Genomic DNA, 22,333 nt, shown 5'->3' on the forward strand with positions numbered 1-22,333 from the left:
TCTCTATCCCATCCACACACTACTCCTTTCCCCTGCCGAGTGAGTCACGCCTACCCCGAAAGGGAAATGGCTTAATGGTGTAATAATAATAATAATAACTGTAAATATACATAAATTATTTTTCCGATTGTAACTGTTTCAATCCAAAAATCTTAATAAGAATTGAAATTAATATAATTAATTAGTTAATATAATATATTAAATTTAATAGATATATTTATTAATATATTATTTCCATTAATTTTTTTTAGCAATTAAAACATGTAAATTAAATTTATAGTATTGTTTAAGTCTAAATTATTCAATTTTAACCCATTTAATTAGGATTTTTTTAATTTAGAGAAAGAATAAGGATTTAGTATTTAGCAATATATCACTGTACATTTAGGACGAGAAAATTGAAACCAAATATTTGGAAGAAAACAACTTGAAACTGAATTGTTTTACATAGAAAGCTTTGAATCTTTAGATTTTCGAAGAATTTTTAAACTTTTATCGTTACAATTTTAATTGTTCTATTTAAAAAGTGTTTAATTTTCAAGTGAAATTGTTAAATTTTGACGCATAAATAACAATTGAACACTTATTATTTCTAGAAAAAATTTGAGTAATTTTTAGAGATATTTAGAAATTTTGAAAAGATTCAAAATTAGTTAACAACTTGAAATTATTTCAAGTAATTTAAACAAAGTGTGTTAACATTTTGTTCAGAATTTCTAAATATATTTTTAAATTAATCGACATTTTCCTACAATTTTTGAAAATACTCCAAATTAAAAAATCCTTAAAATCTTCCATGTTCTTTTTTAATAATTTTTGAAATCTCTTGAAATCTTTTAAAACGTTCTCTTATAATAATTTTTCAAAGTGAAAAATCATTTTCACTTTTCCTAAGAATTTTAAGAAAAATTTTTTATTATTTTGAAGTCTGTCACAATTCTTAAAAAGATTCTACATTTTTGGTTTGAAATCTGCAAAAATCTACATTTTATTTTAAATTTGGTTGTAAGTGTTTCAAATTATTTCAAGTTCTAAATTTAATTCGAATCTTTTTAAAACTTTTAAATATCTCTTAAAATTACTCTAATATTTTTACAAATAATAAATGTTCTATTATTATTTATAAATTCAAATTAAATTTTTTTAATTTGCAGAGATTTCTAAAAGTTATCGAAAAAATTTGATTAATTTTGAAATATATTTAAAAGTTCCGCAAAAAAATTCTAAAATTATTTTGAATTTGGAAAAATTTCAAACCACTTCTATATTTCTCAAGATTTTGAAATAAAATTTTAAAGCTTTTAAATAATGTCTATACTATTTAAAATAAAAATAATTAAACTTCTAATTACAGAAATGTTAAGTTAAAAAAATTTTTTTCAATTTTTAATGTGTAGCTTAAAATTACTTAAAATAATATAATTTTGAAAATTTTTAAAGTTTATTGCTTGCTTCTTTAATTTAGACTTTTGAAATTTTTACGTGGATTTATATTTTTGGAACTCAATCTGAATCTTTGAACTCTATAATTTATAAAAGTTCTAAATTTTGCAGTTTATTTGAATTTCATTTAACATTGTTTATTTGAAAAGTGTTACTACCTTCCATTTGGTACGTGTAAATTTTTAAGAATTTGAATACACAATTTTTGAATTGAAAAATTTTTAAACTTCAATTTTTAAAAGTTTGGAATTCAAGTGTTCCACTTTGAATGCTTTAAACGGTTGTTTATTGTTTATTATTTTATTTGGAGAAAATGTTTAGAATATAGTTTGATTTTTAAAATTTCATTGGCCATGAAAAATGTTTGCGAACCGGGAAAAAATCAGAAAATGACCGGGAATTTTTTTCGATTAAAACGGCCAACCTAAAAGCGCAAGAGTCAGGAATTTAGGCAAAAAGTAGCAAATCAGAGACCAGGGTGAGATATTATTTATAAAAATAGCTTTCTATTGCTGTATTTAACTATTTGGTTAAAAATTTTTTAAAATTGATTTGTTTTTTTAACCTGAAAGTTTAACGATTCTATTTTTGGTTAAAAATTGATATTTATTTGATTGGTAGGACAATCTTTTTTAGTTTGAAAGACAGCTCATGTTGAAAAAACCTCTTTTTTTAGTTAAATAAAAATTTTTTTGATTAAAAATTTAAATCTTTTTTGATTGAAATATCAACTACTGCATTTTTATTTGGTTCAGAATCCTTTTTTTAATGAACATTCAATTAACAGGTTAATCTTAACTTCTTTTGATAACAATTATTTTTATTTGGAGTTCATCATGTTAAATGAAAATTTATCTCTTTGGTTAAAAAATGTGATATTTTGTGGAAAATTCGTTTTTTCCTTAGCTGAAAATTAATTTTTTCATTTGAAATATTCGGTTGAAAATCAATTTTTTTTTAAAATTAAATTTTGATAACTGAAAATGTAATTATTTTAGCTGAATACTGCATCACTTTAATTAAAATGTATCTCTTTGGTTGTATATTAATTTTTGTAACTAAAATCTAGCTATATAATTTCTGGTTGACATTTTATCTTTTGTAGTTGAAAATTCACGTATTTTGTTGACAATTCGTATTTTTTAGTATAAATTAATCTTGATTGAAAATTCACCTTTTGGTTGAAAATTTAACTATTTGTTTAAAAAGTTACATATTCCAGTTGAATATTTAACATTTCATTTGAAAATTCATCTTTTTGGGTTGAAATTCCACTATTACATTTTTGATTGAAAATAAATCTTTTTTAGTTCAAAATCCATCTATTCGGTTGAAAATTTACCCTTTTTAGTTGAAATTTTTTTTTTTTTTTTTAATTAAAAAATTCAACTCTTGCTTAAAATTCATGTATTTTGTTGATAAATCGTCCTTTTTAAGTAAAAAATTAATCTTCTGATTTGAAAATGTCTCTTTTTCGTTAAAAATTCAAGTATTTAGTTAAATATTCATCATTTTATTTAAAAATAGATCTTTTTTGTTAAAAATTCCATTATTCCAGTTCAAGATTCATACGCTTAGACATTGCTTTTAAACATTATTTTGTTTTTACTGAAAATGTGACTATTCGAATTAAATATTCTATTAAGATATATTTACACAATTAGCAATTTGTCTCTGTTAGTTAAAAAATCGTCTTATTTGTTAAAGAATTCTAATTTTAGTTGAAAATTCATAACTTTGATTGAAAATTAAACTATTTTGTTTAAAAAAATCTGTTGTTAAAAATTAATTTTTTCTTATCTGCAAATTTTACTATTCCATTTTTGATCGAAAATTAATGGTTTAGTTCAAGATTCAATTATTGTTTCTCATTTTAGTTGGAAATTCATCACTGATTGAAAACTGAACTATTTTATTGAAAAATCGTTTTTGTTTTGTTAAAATTAAATTTTGTTATGGAAAATTTTAATATTTTTTTTTAGTGCAAAATTCATCTATCTCGTTAAAAATGCATGTATTTTGTTGAAAAATCGTATTTTTGGTAGAAAATTTATCTTCTGGTATGAACATTTATATTTTTGATTAAAAATTTAAGTATTGTAACTGAGAATTTAACTATTTCGTTTTAGTTTGAAAACTGATCTTTTTTTAGTTAAAAATTCAAATATTTAGTTTACAATTGATCCTTTTTATTCGAAATTTTATTATTTAGTAACGGAATTAATTTGATCTAAATATGCACTGAATTTTAAGTATAACAAGATAAAATAATGTGAAAAATTATACCTGACAAAAAACTGGAATTGTCAGGGCATTTTTTTTTTAGGATTTGAGTAGAGAATTTTTACAAAAAGTATCTGCCAAAAATATTTAGGCTGCTGCACAGTCACTATTTTCAAGAGCTTTTTAATTGAAATATTTTAGGGAATTTTTAAGGAGTCCAAGGAATTTTTTTAATTAATATTATTAATTTTAAGTGATTTTTAAGCGTTTGAAATATTTTAGGATAGAGAATTTTCAAGAATTTTGGTAGGTATGGAGCGATTTTACACGGTTAATAAGGTTTAAAAATATTTAGGTTATTTTATCAAATTTCCGAGGATTTCAATCATTTTAAGAGATTTAAAAACTTTTTATGTATTTTAATACATATTTCAGGAAATGTCATAAAATTTTACGGGATTTTATCATATTTTAGTGGATTTTAAAGAATTTATTCACGAGTAGTGAGGTATTTTGTAAGGTTTTAAAGATTTGAAGAGATTTGGAATTACCCTGAATTCTTATTAGTTTAACCTACTTTTTTTTTAATTCACTTAAATTTTTTCAATTTACTTGTTTTTGTCTAAATTTACTCACTTGCACCTAATTCAATATATTAAAAAAAAAAAGTTTCTTTAAAAAATCTTCAAAGAATTTCAAGAGATATTAAAGGATTTTAAATATTTTAAAAGACGGAAATATTTTATAATATCAGGATGGCCGTTGGACCGGAGATTATTAATTAGATTACAATGCGTAAATCGAAATTTTTGTACTTTAAAAATTTTGTATTTACAATTTTTATTTTTAAGCTTACATTTTTATTTTAAAGAATTTTTAAATGCCTTTTTAAAGAATTGAACAAATAAAAAAAAACCTTTGATGTTGAAAATTTTGGATAAAAAACATTTTTATTTAATAAATAAATACATTTTTTAATTTATCTGTATTTTAAGTAATAAAAATGGAACAAAAACGATTTGTCAAAAAGATTTTAAACCAGTTCAAAATTTAAGAATTTTCAAATTTTAACGTTAAAACTTTAACGGTTTCAATTCGAAAGTCTTAGTCATTAAAAAATGTGAACGTGTGACTGAAAGCTTATGAACTATTTTCAACTTAAAAATAACTTCATAATAATATATTCTTAATTAAAGGATTTTATTAAATTTAAAATATTCTTTCAGTATAAAATATTCAATTTTTGATCCATTCAATTTGAAAATTTTAATTAAAAAAAAAGATTAATTATTGAATATTTAGCAATATTTGAATTTTTATTTAAGACAAGTAAATTGAAACCAAATATTCAAAAGTAAAGAATCTTTAACTGAATTGTTTGACATAAAGCCTGGAATCGTTAAAATGTCGAAGAGCCTTTTAAACTTTGAACGTTACAATTTTAATTGTTGTATTTGAAAAATGCTGAATTTGTAAGTGAAATTTTTAAATTTTGATATATAATTTACAAATAAACATTGCTAGAAAAAATTTGAGTAATTTTAAGAGATATTTAGGAGTTTTAAAAAGATTAAAAATTATTATGCAAATTTTAGAAAGTTTTCTTAAAATTTTCTAGAATCTTTTTTGAATATTTTGTTTAAATTTTTGAAAAACTTTTTAAATATTCTCTTAAAATAATTTTTCAAGGAATCATAAGAAAATGTTTTTATTCTTTTGAAGCCTACATATCTCTTAAAATTACTCAAATTTCGACTACAAATAATAAATGTTCAATTGTTATTTATACATTCAAATTGCGAAGAAATTTTCTAAAATTTGCAGGATTTTCTCAAAATTGTAGAAAAAATTCAATTCATTTTGACAGATATTTAGAAGTTCTGAAAAAATTTCCAAAATAATTTTTAATTTAAAAGAAATTTAAAACAACTTGTAGATTTCTAATTTAAGAAGTGTTCAATTAAATTTTTTTCAATTTTTCAATATTTGATGTTGCTAGCTTAAAATTCCTTAAAATTATATAATTTTGAAAATTTTAAAGTTCATTGGTTGATTTTTAAACTTAGATCATTGAAAATGATAACGTGGATTTATATTGAAAATTTTTTAAAATTTCATTGACCGTGAAAAATGTTTGCGAATCGGAAAATGACCGGGAATTTATTTCGTCAATTAAAACGGTCACCCTGAATATTTTAAAAGGTTCCACGACTTTTTCAAGAGTTTTAACAGGAACTAAAAAATTTTAAGAAATTTTAAAAGATTTCTTGGGGGTTTATATTTCTATGAATTTGAATGATTTTAACGAATTTTAAAGCACTCAAGGTATTTTAATTCTATTTTCAGAATTTCAAGAAGTATGACCAGATATCAGGGGATTTCACTGAATTTTATCATATTCTAATGGATTTCAAAGATTTTATTCACAGGAAGTGAGGAAGTTCATATGTACCCGAATTCTTATTAATTTGTCCTGAATTTTTTTAGATTCTTTTAAATTCAGTCAATTTATTTATTTTTTAATTTTATTTATTTTTATTTTGTTTATTTTACTTTATCTTAAACTTACCCAGATTCACTCATATTTAACTAAAATAACTGGATTTTTTCGATAAAAAAAAATTACAATTTATTTGAATTCTTAAGAAATTAACTTAAATTGTTTTTTAATTTTTCTAAACTAATCAAAAACTTATCCAGTTCAATGCATTTTTTCATATTTTAGAATTGCTTTGAATTCCCTTGATTTTTTAAACAATATTTTATAAATTTTCTCGAATTTTTCTCCATTTTCCTTAAGTTCCTCTATATTCACTTAAATTTTACTAAAATAAATGGATTTTTTCAATTAAAAAAAATTCCAATTCATTTAAATTCTTTAGAATTCTTTTCGATTTTCTAATTCGCTTGAATTCTTCTGCATTTACTGAATTGTAGTCAGTTCAATGGGTTTTTTATTGATTTATTTTAATTTTTAACTGTTTTTATTTAGTTGAACCTGAACTCTTTTAATTTCCCCTTGAATTCTTCTTATGCATTTCATAAAATTCTTTTGAATTCCGTTGAATTTGTCTAAATTCATTTCAAACTTTCTGAAACCGCGGAAGTTTTTTTATATTCTTCTCAACGTAATTGTATTTTTCAAGCCACCTTGAATTTTCATGAATTTCATCGAATTTTTCTCGATTGCTTGAAATTTCTCTGAATTCATTCCAATTTCACAGAAATCAATGGATTTTTTTTTTAAATTTCTTCTGAATTCATTTGAATTTAGCTTGAATTGTTTCGAATTCTTATGAATTGATTACGAAATTTGTTACCCTTTGAGCATGAATAATGTACCTTTTGGTTCCTATATTTTATCCATTAGCGACTGTGAGGCCTGGTTTCATTATCTTTATCTTTGATTAATTATTTATGTAGATTAACTTTTTTTTGTAGTTGAGTGATTCGAAAAATATCTTCATCTGTCTCTGGTGTCGTTATTCGTTAGATGTTTTGTACGATCTGAAGGCTGTTTCCGAGGAAGTTTCCGAAAAATTGATTCAGATTGTAGAGGAAGGGACTGACGTTTCTCTTTTGCCGAAGGTAAGTTTTTTTCGATTTTAGTTTATAATAGGATGGCGACCTGACCGGGAATTTAATTAGAAAACTCCTGGTCGCAAAAAAATTCATGTTTGAATTATTTTAATAATTTTGATCAGTTTAGAAAAGTGATTTCTACTTTATTTACAGTCGATTATTTTTCAGATTATCTCAGTGTACCCGCAATGAAATCATTATTTATTATTGAATTTTTATTATTTTTCATTGTAAAAAAAAGGGTTTAAACATTTTTTGCTCTGACTTTTTTTTTTACTAAATTATTGAACTTTCAATACAAAATGACGAATTTTCTGTACCAAACAGTTGAGTTATCAAATGAAATGTATAAAATTTTGATATAAAAGTTTATTTTACACCAAAAAAAGACGAACTTTCAACCAAACTATATTAATTTAAAAAAAAGGAATTTTTAACAGGATAGTTTAATTTTAATAAAAATTTGAATTCTTACTTTAAAAACAACCATTTTCGAACAAAAATAAACAAACAGTTTAATTTTCTAACAAACAAACCAAAATTAATGTTTTTAAACAAATTTCAATAATTCTCAATCAAAAAGTTAAATTAGTAACTAAAAAAGATAAATTTACGACCAAAGAAGACGAATTTTCAATCAAATAATAAATTATCCACCAAAAAGTTGAATTTTTAAGAAAGAAAGAAATTTTTTTAATCTTAAAGAAAGTAGTTCAACTTTAAAAACTAGATGTTAATTTTTTAAACAAAAAGATTAATTTCTACCGAAAAAAATTTTTTTTAACAAAATTCAAGGATTCTGAACCAGAAAGTTGAATGTTCAACCAAAAAGACGAATTTTTAATTAATAAGATCAATTTTCAATAAAATTCAAGAATTCTGAACTAAAAAGTAGAATTTTGAAGAAAGAAATAATTTTTTAGTTCAACTTTAAAACCTAGATGTTAAATTTTTAATCAAAAAGATTAATTTTTAAATAAAAAGATTAATTTATTACAACAAAAACGAATTTTCAATCAAATTCAAGAATTCTCAACCGAAAAGTTAAATTTTCAACTAAAAAAGATTAATTTAATGCAAAAAAGCCGCATTTTTGATAAAATTAATCAATTTTTAACGAGGAAGTTGCATTTTAAACTAAAAAAATAATAATTTTTAAACATACCGATTAAGTTACTACCAAAGTAAAATTTTAAACTAAAAAAAAAAAAGAATTTTTAAATAAAAAATTACCTTAATACAAAAAAAATTGATTTTCATTAAAATTCAAGAATTCTGAATCAAAAAGTTAAAATTTAAACTAAAAACGATGATTTTTTTATCAAAACATTAATTTAATACAAAAAAAAAACTGGATTTTTAAGAAAGTTTAAGAATTCTGTGCCAAAAAGTTAAATTATAAACTAGAAACGATAATTTTTTAAATCAAAAAATTAATTTATTACAAAAAAAACCTGGATTTTTAAGAAAATTCAAGACTTCTGAACCGAAAAGTTAAATTTTAAACTAAAAGCGATGATTTTTTAAATAAAGATTAATTTAATTTAAAAAAACTGGATTTTTAAGAAAATTCAAGAATTCTGAATAAGTATTTAATAATTATCAATATTTCACTGTTCATTGAAGACGAGTAAATTGAAACCAAATATTTAAAAGAAAACAATTTGAAACTGAATTGTTTTACATAGAAACTTTTGAATCTTTAGATTTTCGAAGAAATTTTTAAAGTTTAGTGTTACAATTTTAATTGTTCTATTTAAAAAGTGTTTAATTTACAAGCGAAATTGTTAAATTTTGACGCATAAATAATAATTGAACACTTATTATTTCTAGAAAAAATTTGAGTAATTTTTAGAGATATTTAGAAATTTTGAAAAGATTCAAAATTAATTAAAAACTTGAAATTATTTCAAATAATTTAAACGAAGTGTGTTAACATTTTTTTTCAGAACTTATAAATATATTTTAAAATTAATCGACATTTCCCTACAATTTTTGAAAATACTGCAAATTAAAAAAATCTTTAAAATCTTCCATGTTCTTTTTAAATAATTTTTGAAATCTCTTAAAATTTTTTTAAACTTTCTGTTATAATCATTTTTCAAAGTGAAAAATCATTTTCAATTTTCCTAAGAATTTTAAGAAAATTTTTTTATTCTTTTGAAGTCTGTCACATTTCTTAAAAAGATTCTACATTTTTTGTTTGAAATCTGCAAAAATCTACATTTTATTTTAAATTCGGCTGTAAGTGTTTCAAATTATTTCAAGTTCTAAATTTAATTCGAATCTTTTAAAAACTTCTAAATATCTCTTAAAATTATTCTAATATTTTTACAAATAATAAGTGTTTTATTGTTATTTATAAATTCAAATTAATTTTTTTTTCTAAATTTGCAGGATTTTCTAAAAGTTCCGAAAAAATTCTAAAATTATACTTATATTTAAGTACTTAAAATAATATAATTTTGAAAATTGTCAAGTTCATTGATTGATTTTTTTGATTTAGAGCATTGAAAATGTTAACGTGGATTTATATTTTTGGAACTTAATCTGAATTTTTGAACTCTATAATTGATAAAAGTTCTAAATTTTGCAGTTTATTTGCATTTTATTTAACATTGTTTAATTTAAACGTGCTAGTACCTTCCATTTGGTGCGTGTACATTTTTGAGCATTTGAATACACAATTTTTGAATTGAAAAACTTTTAAACTTCAATTTTAAAAGTTTGGAATTCAAGTGTTCCACAGTTGTGAAAAATGTTTTCGAACCGGGAAAAAACCTGGAAATTACCGGGTTTTTTTTCTTCGATTAAAACGGTCACCCTGTAATTTAAAAAAAAATTAAAATACAACTATTCCAGTAAAAAATTGGACTATTGTGTTGAAAATCGTTTTGTATTGTTAAGAATGAAATTTTTGGATCTATTCTATTTTTGGTTGAAAGTGAATCTTTTTTGAGATGAAAATTCCACTATTTGGTTGAAAATTGATATTTTTTATTCAGAAATTAAACTGTTTGTTTGAAAATTTGTGTAGTTTGTGAAAAACTCGCCTTCTATTGTGAAAAATTATTCTTTATGGCTGAAAATTAATCTTTTTGGTACAAAATTCAACTATTCCAGTTGAAGATTTGTAATTTTTTATTTGAAAATTCATCAGTTTGGTTGAAAACTAATTCCTTCAAATGAAGATTTGACTATTCATTTTGGTTTAAAGTGATAAATTTTTCTAGTTTAAAATTCCACAATTGTGATGAAAATTTGTCTTTTTTCATTGAAAATTCAACTATTTCGATGAAAATTCATATATTGAGTTAAAAAAATCTATTTTTTGTTGGAAAATTATCTGTTTCTTTGTATTTTAATCTTTTTGTTTAAAAATTTTTCTTTTCCGTTGAATATCCGAGTATTTCAGATCAATATTTATTATTTTAGATAAAAATTCATTTTTCAGGTTGGAAATAAATGTCTATTTTCGGTTAAAAAGTGTATTTTTTGGAGGAAAATTCAACTATTTTTGGTTGAAAATTTATATTTTTTATTTAAAAATTAAACTAGCTGTTTGAAAATGTATGAACTTTGTGAAAAATTCACGTTTTTGCAGAAAATTTATCTTTAGGGGTGAAAATTAATTCCTTCAACTGAAAATTTGAAGGTCCATTTTTGGTTTAAAATTGATCTTTTTTTCTTTAATGTTTAACAATTTAGGTGAAAATATGTCTTTTTTTTTAAATTGAAAATTCAGTTATTTCTTTGAAAATTCACATATTTTGTTAAAAATCAATTTTTTTGTAGAAAATTATCTTTTTCTTTGCAAGTTAATTTTCTCCTTTTTAATTTCTCCTTTTCGGTTAAAAATCCAAGTATTCGCATTTATCATTTTAGTTGAAAGTTCATCTTTTATGTTGGAAATAAAATTACTTGGTAAAAGAATTTTTTTTACCTAGTGTTGGAAATAAAATTACTTGATAAAAGGAATTTTTTTACCGAATATTTAACCTTTTTGTTGAAATTTTTCTTTATTTTTTGGTTTAAAATGATTTTTTAAAATCTGAATATGTTAAGATTATTCCAGTTTAATATTTCATAATTTTAGTAAGAAATTTATTTTTGACTAAAAATTCAATTATTTAAGTTTTGGTTTGAAAAATTATCTTTCTTATTTGATAATTTGTTATTTTTTGTATAAATTTATTTTCCTGGTTGAAAATTCATTTTTTGTTTTGTTTAAAATTCAATTATTACAGTTAAATATTGACATTTTTATTTTAAAATTCATAACTTTGTTTGAAAATTTAACTATTTTTTGGAAAGTTAATTTTTTGTAGTGGAAAGTGATTTATTTAACCGAAAATGTAACTTATTCCTATTGAAGATTCCATAGTTTTTTAGTTTAAAATTCATCTGTTTGATAAAAAAAAAATTTTACTTAGGTTTTAGTTTGAGTTAAAAACTCGTATTTTCGTTTAAAATTCTACTATTCTATTTGAAGATGCATAATTTTAGTTGAAAATTCAACAGTTATGTGGAAAATTGAACTATTTTCTTGAAAATCCGTTAAAGCTTTTTTTTAGGGATTTTTTTGAAGAATATGCCTTAATTTTTTAAAATTCGGAATATAAAAATAAATAGCAATGTTTCTGCTTTTGTAAAAGTAGCCTTAGGTTACTGGATTTAAACATTATATTTTGGTAGAAATTAAAAAATTTAGTTTAAATTTGTATTTTTTGGTTGAAAATTCATCTCTTTCATTAAAAATTATACTATTTCTCATGGAAACTCGTATCTTTTTGTATGGAAATTAATTTTTTTTAACTGAAAATTTAATTATTCTATTTATTAGTCGGAAATTTACATTTTTAAATGAAAACTCAAGTGTTTGCTAGAAAAATCGTATATTTTGTTAAAATATTCGTATTTTTTGGTTGAATTTAACTGTTTTTTTTTCATTTAAAATTAACAGATTTTTTGGTTGAAATATCAACTTATAAATTCGTTTCTGAGAATTCATCTTTTTTGGTTGCAAATCTGTTGAAAGTTGAACTACTTTCTATAAAATTAATTTTGTTGTTTAAATTTACATCATTTGATTTTAAATGTATCATTTAGGTTGAAAATCTAGCTATTTTGTGAGAAATTCGTTTTTTTTTGTTGTTAAAAATTAATTTTTTTACTGAAAATGCATATATTTTGTTTAAAAGTTAACCATTTAACAAAATATGTAACTTCAATTTTTGGTTTAAAATTCATCCTTTTGGATAGAAAAATAATTTAATCGGTTGAAAATTCATTTTTTGCTTGAAAATTAAATAGTTTGGTTAGAATTTGTTGTTGTTATTTTCATAATTTTAATTGGAATTTCATCTCATTGTTTGAAAATCGATCTCTTCTTTGAAAACTCGTTTTTTTCTGGGGTGAAAATCAAGTCTTTGTACTGAAAATTTGTTTAAAAGTTAACTATTTCTGTTGAAGATTCATCATATTACTTAAAAATTTAACTATTTTGTTGAAAATTATTTACCTGAATTTGAAGTATAGAAAGATAAAATAAAAATGGTTTGTAATTATTATTCAAATTCGTGGACTTCAAAGACAAATTCAAGAAATTATTAATTATTTAATTAGTATTTTTTTATTTCAAACCTTTCTAAATTAAATATATTAATTGAGTCAAAGCTATTTTTCCAAGTGGAAAAACATTTATTTAATTTTAAATATTGATAGTATTATTTTTTCACATTTACATATTTAAAATAGACTGAAGAAAAAAAACATTATTTAAAATAAACTCGTGAAATTATTTCAAAAAACTCTTTAAATCTTCAACGAAAACAGGTTAATTTTCAACTATACCGTTATATTTTTAACCAACAAAATTAATTTTTTATAAAAAAATATGGAATAGTTAAATTTTCAGTTAAAACCATTAATTTTAAAGCAAAAGAAAACAACAGAATTTTTAACCTGGAAATAATAATTTTCTATAAAAAAGGAAATAGATGTTATTTAAAGCATAAAGGATTTTCACTTGAAAATAAAAAAAAAACAGTATTTCTACAAAAAAGATATGCATATTATAAACCAAATACATATATTTTTTACTAAATAGTTCAATTTTCAATTAATAGCATTAATCTTCTGTAAGAAAAAAAAAAAAATTTAAAACAAAATACATATATTTTCAACAAAATTCTTGAATTTTCTACCAATAAAAATACGAATTTTCAACAAATTACATTTAATTAAATATTTTGAATAATAGATGTGATGTTAATCCAAATTTTATTTGATTAACTTTTAGGCAATAATTTTTTTCATTTCTATACATTTTGAACTAAGTAATTGAATTTTTAAACAAAAATTATGAAGTTTAATTTTTATTGAGAACTTATTTTTAATTTAAAAAAAAATTCTGCAAAGCTTTTTACTTTTACACCCAGTACTTCAATTTTATATCAAATTGTGAAAATTTCAAGTTAAAATACTTGATTTCTCATCTAAAACAGATTAATTTTTAACGAAAAAAATTAAATTTTTCACAAAGTAATTGGTTTTATTCCAAGTAAAGACGAATTTTAAACAAAATACATCAATTTTCAACCAAATAGTTCAATTTTCTATCAAATTGTTTTATTTTCAAGCGGCAAATACGAATCTTTTTACAAAGCAGTTTAATTTTTAACCAATAAATGTTAATTTTCTACGAAAAAGTTAATTTTTAACCGAAATATAATTTTTTAACAAGACTTTGAATTTGCAATAAAAAAGAAAAAAATTTAGTCAAGACAGAACCAAAATTTTAATCAGACTGTTGAATTATCAAGCTCAAAGGACGAGTTTAATTGGAAAAATGAGAAAAAGGGGAAACACTGGGAAGTCTGCGATTAATAAAAAGAAATTTTCATCATTTATAATCTGAAGAAAAACATTTTAAATCAATACTGAAGTTCATTTTTAATACTTTAAAACTTTTATGATACTATTTTGACACTATTTTTTATCTGTAAAGTGAGTCCGAGGCCTGATAAATAATTAAATTTAAAAACAAGCAGGCATTAGTTAAAGTAGGATTTTTCGGTTACATTTTTTTGATCAAACATTTGTATTTAAAAAAAGATATGGAAATCTTTTTACCAGAACAAAAAAGTTAATTTTCAACCAAATAGTTGAATGTTATAAGAAAATATTTGACCCTCCCCCTTCCCATAAAAAAAACGAATTTTAAACAAAATAGTGAAATCTTCAACCAAAGAAATGAATTTTTAACTAAAATTTTTAATCTTTAACCAATCGACTAAATTTTCAACTGAGTAGTTAAATTGTCAACAACAACAAAATAGCTTAACTCTCCTTAGAATTTTTTTCACCAAAAGAGATGAATTTCCCGACCAGAAACAAAACTTTTCAACATCAGTTTTAGTTTAAAAAAATTGGGTTTCAACCAAAAAAGGTGAATTTTCAACAAAATATTTTTACTAGGCAGTTGAATTTTTAACAAAAAGATGGAAAGACGAGAGAAAAAAAGAAGAAACGGGTAATAGGGGAAAGACAGTGAAGCCTGCCATAAATAAATAGAAATTTTGTTAATTTGTAAATTAAAGGATAACATTTTATATAAAATATGAAGTTTTATTTTGACATTTTAAAAAGATTAGAGCAGAAAACTGCATAAGTTTCCACATAAGTTTAAAACTGGAAAAATTTGACACTATTTTTACACCATTTTTTCAAATTTTGGGAAAGTTTTCTTGAAAATTTAACTCGTGTGTAAATTCATTCCTTTTTTTCCTTTGTTTCATTTGATTTTTTTTTAAACTGAAAATGTAACTTAACCTTTTTTGGTTGAGAATTGAAGTTTTTTATTTTGAAAATTCGTCTTTTTGTTTCTAAAATCCATCTCTTTTAGTTGAAATTTTATCATCTTTGGTTGAAATATTAACTATTAACATTTTTTTCGTAAATTCAACTTTTTTTGTTGAAAACTAAAGTTTTTTTAAATTCATCTTTTGGTCTGCAAATTTAACCGTTTTGTTCAAAATTCGTTTTTATAAATTCATCATATTGTTGACAATTCGATTGTTTGATTAAAAATTCAACTATTTTGTTGAACATTTAATTATTTTGTTGAAATTTTAAGTATTTTGTTAGAAAGTTATATTTCTCGGTCGATAATTAAACTGTTTTGTTGAATTTTATCTTTTTCGGAAAAACTTTACTTATTTTGTTAAAAAGTCAACTTTTTTGGTTGAAATTTTTTTTTACTACAAATGTAAATATTTCTGTTTAAGATTCATTACTTTAGTTCAAAATTGGTCTTTTTGGTTGAGCATTCGTTTTTGTGCTGATAATTGATTTTTTTAACTGAAAATCTGATTATTCCGGTGGAAGATTCAACATGTTAGTTGAATTTTCATCTCTATGGTTGAATTTTTTTTTTCAATTAATTTTTTTAACTGCAAAAGTAGCTGCTTCATTTTTGTTTGAAAATTGATTTTTTTCATTTTAATTCGTCTTTTTGGTAGTAAATGAATTTTGTTTGTTTTTGTTATTTCCTATTCCTGACTGAAAAATCTAGATTTGTTTAAAACTCGTCTTTTTGGTTGGACAATTTATAATTTTAGTTGAAACTTCAACTGTTTGTTTAAAAATGCGTGCATTTTGTTAAATAATCGTCTTTTTGGTAGAAAATCAATTTTCACAGTTGAAAATTCGTCTTTTTGTTTTTAAATTGCATCTATTTTGGTTAGAATTTTATCTTCTTTGGTTAAAATAGCAACTATTATGTATATATATATATATATTTTTTTTGTTGTTGTTGAAAATTCAACTGTTTTCTAAAAGACTCATCTTTATACTTTGAAAATTAAACCATTTGGTTGAAAATGCAGTAGTTTGTTGTTATAGTTTAATCAATATGAAGTTCAACTGTTTGGGTGTAAATGCAACTGTTTTTGATTGAAATTAATTAATTTTTGTTTAAAAAATTGATTAATTGGTTAAAATATCATATTCATTGTTGAAATTATTAGTATTTTGTTAAAAAGTTATTTTTTTATCGAAAATTAAACTTTTTTGTTGAACATTCATCTATATTAATCTGTTTTGTTGAAAGTTTAAATAATTGTTTAAAAGTAATATTTTTTTAATCGAATATTCAACTATTTTGTTCAGAATTTTTCCTTTTGGATTAAAAATTAATCTCTTTTTTTTCGTAATGGCAATTCAACTTTTATCAACAAAATTAAATTATTTGGTTGAAAATGCAATTATTTTTGTTCGAAGTTTACGATTTTTTGTTTGAAAATTCGACTATCTGGTTAAAAGTTTATCTTTTTTGATGAAATTTGAAAAATTTTGTCAAAAATTCATCCTTTTGGTCGAAATTTGAATGCTGATTGAAAATTCATTTTTTTTTGTTTGTCGAAAATTCAACTGTCCTTTTGAATTGGAAGTTCAGTTTTCATGGTAGAAAAATCATCTTTCTTGTTTAAGGTAAATAAAATCTTAATTTTATTCTGAAATTTTTTCATTCCATTTATTAAAGTTTTTATGCTAAAAATGTTTGCAATATTAAATTGCTGTTCTTTGAATATTAATGTTCGGGGAAAATTAAAAGTTGGTCAGGGAATTTTTAAAGTGACGTTTTCCGGCCACCTTGCTAATACTTGAATGGGTCAGATTAAGAAAAATTATAGCTGAACACATTTTGAGATGCATGAAAAAAAAACATGAAATTGCAAGGGATTTTTTTTAGAATTTTGATTAGATGCCCTGATTTTTAGGGTGTCCGATTATCTTGAAAACCTAGAGTTTTCCTTGAATTTCTCTGGAGAACCTCGAATTTGAATTTTTGTTTTGCTTTTCAAACAATTTTCGAGGGGCTGACCACTCGGTTTTTGAGTATATAAACCAGATTTCAAAAGGGTACAAAATAATTGGAAAGCTTTCAAATATTTTAAAAAGATTAAAAAACTATTAACAGGATTTTGAAAGTTTCGAAATTAGTTCATGGATTTTAAAGACTTAAAAATGATTCGAGGATTTAAAAAAGGCGTGCAGAGAAGATTTCAAAGATTTCATAAATATTTGAAAAAGATTTGAAAACTTTCAAAAGATTGCAAATATTTTTAATATTTCAAAAAGTAAAGTACTCCAGATGTCAAAGATTTTAAGCGATTTTGAAGTATGTTTAGAAGATTTCGAAAGATTTTATAAATATTTCTAAAATTTCGCAAATAATTCAAAACATTTTAAAAAGATTTCAAACATTTAACTTTTTCTTTTAATTTTTGTAAAAAATGTCAAAGATTTAAAATATTTTAATGATTTCAAACAAATACAAAAAACTGAACAAATATTTCAAAGATTTCATGAAGATTAAAAAAAATGTCACAAAGATTTCAAAGAATTCAAGGATTTCCAAAATTCAACCAAAATTTAAAAAGATTTCTAATATTTTAATGATTTCAAATAAATACAACAGATTTCACAAATATTTCCAAGTTATAAACCAAATTTTAAAATATTGCGAAAGATTTCAAGAAAATTTTAAAGAACATTTCAGGATTTCTAAGATTTTACCAAAATTTAAAAATATTTCAATACATTTTACAAAGATTTCTAAATATTTAAATGCTTCTAAATGAATAAAAAAGATTTCACAAATATTTCCAAGATTTTACCAATATTTTAAAATATTTCAATATATTTTACAAAGATTTTAAATATTTTAATGCTTCTAAATGAATTTAAAGGATTTCACAAAGATTTTGAAAAATGTCACAAAAACTTTAAAGAATTCAAGGATTTTCAAGATTCTACTAAACTTTTAAAAAGTTTCACAAAGATTTATAATATTTTAATGATTTCAAATGAACATAAAGATTCATAAAGATTTTAAAACATTTTACAAAGATTTAGAAGATTTGACAAAAATTTGAAAATATTTCACAAAGATTTCAAATATTTTATTGATTTCAAATGAACACATAAAATTCAAGCAAATATTCAAAGATTTCATAAAGATTTTAAAATCAAGAATTCCAAAATGGTACAGTACACTAAATTTCAAAGATGTAAATACATTTGATAGATTTTAAGCGATTTAAAATTTGTTAATATTTTTTTTTTTTTAGAAAATTTCAAAATATTTAACAAAAGTTTCAAATATTGCAGTGATTTCAAATAAATACAAAATATACAAAATATAAATACAAGTTATCACAAACAAAGACTTGAGGAAGATTTCAAAGATTTCATAAAGATGTTAAAGAATTCAACGATTTCAAACATTTTACAATGATTTCAAAAATTTCAAGGACTCAAAAATAATTTAAGGATTTGAAAAAGGCGCTTAGAAAAAATTACAAAGATTTCCAACATTGCGCAAGTATTTCAAAACACTTTACAAAGATTTCAAAGGTTTTACCAAAATTTACACTGTTTTCAAAGATTTTACTAAAATTTACAAAGATATCGAAGATTTTAACAAAAATATAAAAGTTTCTGTATATTATAATGATTTTAAATAATTACAAAAGATTTCACAAATATTTCAAAGCTTTTATAAAAACTTCAAAATATCTTAAAACATTTAAGCATGATTTCTATGATTTTATCAAAATACCAAAAGATTTCAAATATTTTAGTGATATAAAATGAATAAAAACGATTTTGAAAATATTTCATAAAAATTGCATAAAGATTTTAAAAAGGGTACAGTACACCAGATTCAAACGATTTTAAACGATTTCAAAGATTTGACCAAAATATTTCAAAAAGTGGACAAATATTTGGAAGAATCCATAAAGATTTCAACAAATTTCAAGAATTTAAAAATTTTAAAAGTTATCAAAGATTTTAGAATATTTTAAAGGTTTCAAAAAATTTCAAAAGATTTTAAGAAATTTGAGAAGGACTCAAAAGATTTCAATGATTTCAAACGAACAAAAAAATTTTCAGAAACGTTAAACAAAGATTTTTACAAACGTTTCGTAAAGATTTCAAAATATTTTAAAACATTTCAAAAAGATTTCGATTATCTCACCAAAATTTTAAAAGATGTCAAAAGATTTCACAAAGATTTCACAGAATATTTCGGGATTTCCAAGATTTTACCAAAATTTGAAAATATTTCAATATATTTTCTAAAGATTTCAAATATTGTAATGCTTCTAAATGAATACAAAAGATGTTACGAAGATTTAAAATATTTCATAAAGATTTTAAAAAATGTCACAAAGATTTCAAAGAATTCAAGGATTTCCAAAATTCAACCAAAATTTTAAAATATTTTATAAAGATTTCTAATATTTTAATGAATTCAAATAAATACAACATGTTTTATTAATATTGCAAAGATTTCATAAATATTTAAAACAATTTCACAAAGATTTCCAAGATTTGACCAAAATTTAAAAAGAATTCGAGAGATTTCACAAAGATTTAAAAGAACATTCAAGTATTTCCAAGATTTTACCAAAATTTAAAAATATTTCAATATATTTTACAAAGATATCAAATATTTTAATGCTTTTAAATGAATAAAAAATATTTCATAAATATTTCAAAATATTTCACAAAAGTTTCAAATATTCCAGTGATTTCAAACAAATAAAAAATATGTGGGAAAGATTTCACAAGTATTTTAAAGAATTGATCAGAATTTCAAAATATTTTAAGTATTTAAAAAATTTTTCAAGATTTAAAAGATTTTAGAACATTTCAAAGGTTTTAAACAACTTAATAGGATTCGCGAAATTTGTAAAAATTTAAAAAGATTTCATAAAGATTTAAAAGAATTCAAGGATTGCAAACGTTTTACAAACATTTAAAAAGATTTCAACGAATTCATAAAGATTTCAAAAGATTAAAAAATTTTACAATGCTTTCAAAAATTGCAAGGACTCAAAAATGATTTAAGGATTTGAAAAAGGTGCGTAGACAAGATTTTCAACATTGCGCAAATATTTCAAAACATTTTACAAAGATTTTACCAAAATTTAAAAAGATTTCAAATAATTATAAAAAATTTCAATGATTTTATAAGGACTTCAAAATATTTCAAAACATTTAACCAAGATTTTTAAGATTTTACCAAAATTTTTGTGATATAAAGTGAATAAAAAAGATTTAAAATATTTCATAAAAATTTCGTGAAGATTACAAATTAAAAGATTTCAAAAAGAGTACAGTACACCAGATTTTCGAACGATTTTAAACGATTTCAAATTTATTCAGAAGATTTCAAGATTTAAATTATTTTACAAATATTTTAAAGATTTTCAAAAATTTCATGGATTTAAAATATTTTATCAAAATGTTAAAAAAAAGTTCACAAATATTTGGAAGCATCCATAAGGATTTCAAAAAATGTCAAGAATTAAAATTTTTTTAAAAGTTATCAAAGATTTTAGACAATTTTAAAGGTTTTAAAAAATATCTAAATTTTTCAGGAAATTTGAGGTTACAAAATATTGAAATGATTTTAAACGAACAAAAAAGTTTTCAGAAACATTTAACAAAGATTTTACAAAGGTTTCATAAAGATTTCAAAACTTTCAAAAGATTTAAAGGATTTTTATTATCTTGAAAAGTAAAGTGCACCAGATGTCAAAGATTTCAAAAACATTTAAAAGATTTTAAATTTGTTTAGAAGATTTCAGAAGATTTCACAAACATTTCAAATATTATATTGATTTCAAATGATTACAAAATGTTTCACAAATTTGAAACGAATTCAAATTTGTTTCGTAAATTTTAAAAGATTTCAAAAGTTTGAAGGATTTCCAAAGATTTCACAAGTATTTCAAAGATACCACAAAGACTTGAAAATATATTTTAAAACATTTCACAAATATTTCTGAGATTTTACCAAAATTTTGTAAGATTAAAAATTTTTTAATGATATAAATTGAGTAGAAAAGGTTTCACAAATATTACAAAGATTTCATAAAAATTTCATAAAGATTTCAAAAAGGGCGGAGTGCACCAGATTTCAAAGATTACATACGATTTAAAACAATTTAAATTTGTTTAGACTTCAAAAGATTTCACAATTATTTCAAATTTGTTTCGAAGATTTTAAAAGATTCCACAAACATTTCGAACATTGCCCAAATGTTTAAAAAAATTCTAGAAATATTTCAAAGGTTTGAAGGATTTCCAAGATTTCACAAACATTTAAAAGATTCCATAGACTTCAGAATATATTTGAACACATTTCACAAAGATTTCTAAGATTTTACCAAAGTTTTGAAATATTAAAAATATTTTAATGATATAAATTAAATAAAAAACATTTCACAAATATTTCAAAGATTTCAAAAAGGGTACAGTGCAACCAGATTTTAAAGATTACAAACAATTTAAATTTGTTTAGAAGATTTCAAAATTTCAAATATTTCACAAGCATTTTAAAGATTTTCTAATATTTCAAAATATTAAAAAAATTTCCAAGATTTTACCAAAATGTTAGAACAAATTCACAAGTATTTTAATGATTTCAAATGAATACAAAAGATTTCACAAATATTTCAAAGATTTCAAAAGATTTTACACGATTTTAAATTTGTTTCGAAGATTTCATAAAGGTTTTCAAGTATTTCAAAACAGTTCGCAAAGATTTAAAACAATTCAAGGATTTCAAATATATTACAAAAATATTTTTAAAAATTCACAAATATTTGGAAGAATCTATAAGGATTTCAAAAGATTTCAAGAATTTAAAAAATTTCAAGAGTTATCAAATATCCCAGAACATTTAAAAGGGTTTAAAAAATCTCAAAATGTTTGAAGACATTTGAGAAGATTTAAAAGATTTTAATGGTTTCAAACGAACAGAAAAGTTTTCACAAAACGTTAAAAAAAGATTTTGCAAATATTTCGAAGATTTCAAGGATTTTAAAGATTTTATAACAGTTTTAAAAGATTTTACGGAAATTTCAAGATTACGCAAAGATTTTAAATACTTCAAAAGATTTTAAAAGGTTTACAAAATTTACCATGATTTCAAAAATTTGAAGGATTTCAAAGACTTTACAAACATTGAAAAATATTTGCCATTATTTATATTATTTATTTTTTT

The 22,333-nt window shown here is 21.6% G+C and overlaps 1 protein-coding gene across 1 annotated transcript in view; it reads left to right on the forward strand.

Annotated features, from left to right (window-relative positions):
* The window catches only part of LOC117173492 (microtubule-associated protein futsch-like), a 42,973-nt gene that overhangs the window by 11,663 nt on the left and 8,977 nt on the right, over positions 1–22,333 (forward strand). The window contains exon 3 of the mRNA XM_033362105.1: positions 7,108–7,254. Coding sequence (XP_033217996.1) covers positions 7,108–7,254 — 147 coding nt within the window. The remainder of the gene's footprint in view (positions 1–7,107; positions 7,255–22,333) is intronic.

Source organism: Belonocnema kinseyi, chromosome 5 (genome assembly GCF_010883055.1).
Source record: "Belonocnema kinseyi isolate 2016_QV_RU_SX_M_011 chromosome 5, B_treatae_v1, whole genome shotgun sequence".
In the NCBI taxonomy this organism is placed as follows: Eukaryota; Metazoa; Arthropoda; class Insecta; order Hymenoptera; family Cynipidae; genus Belonocnema; species Belonocnema kinseyi.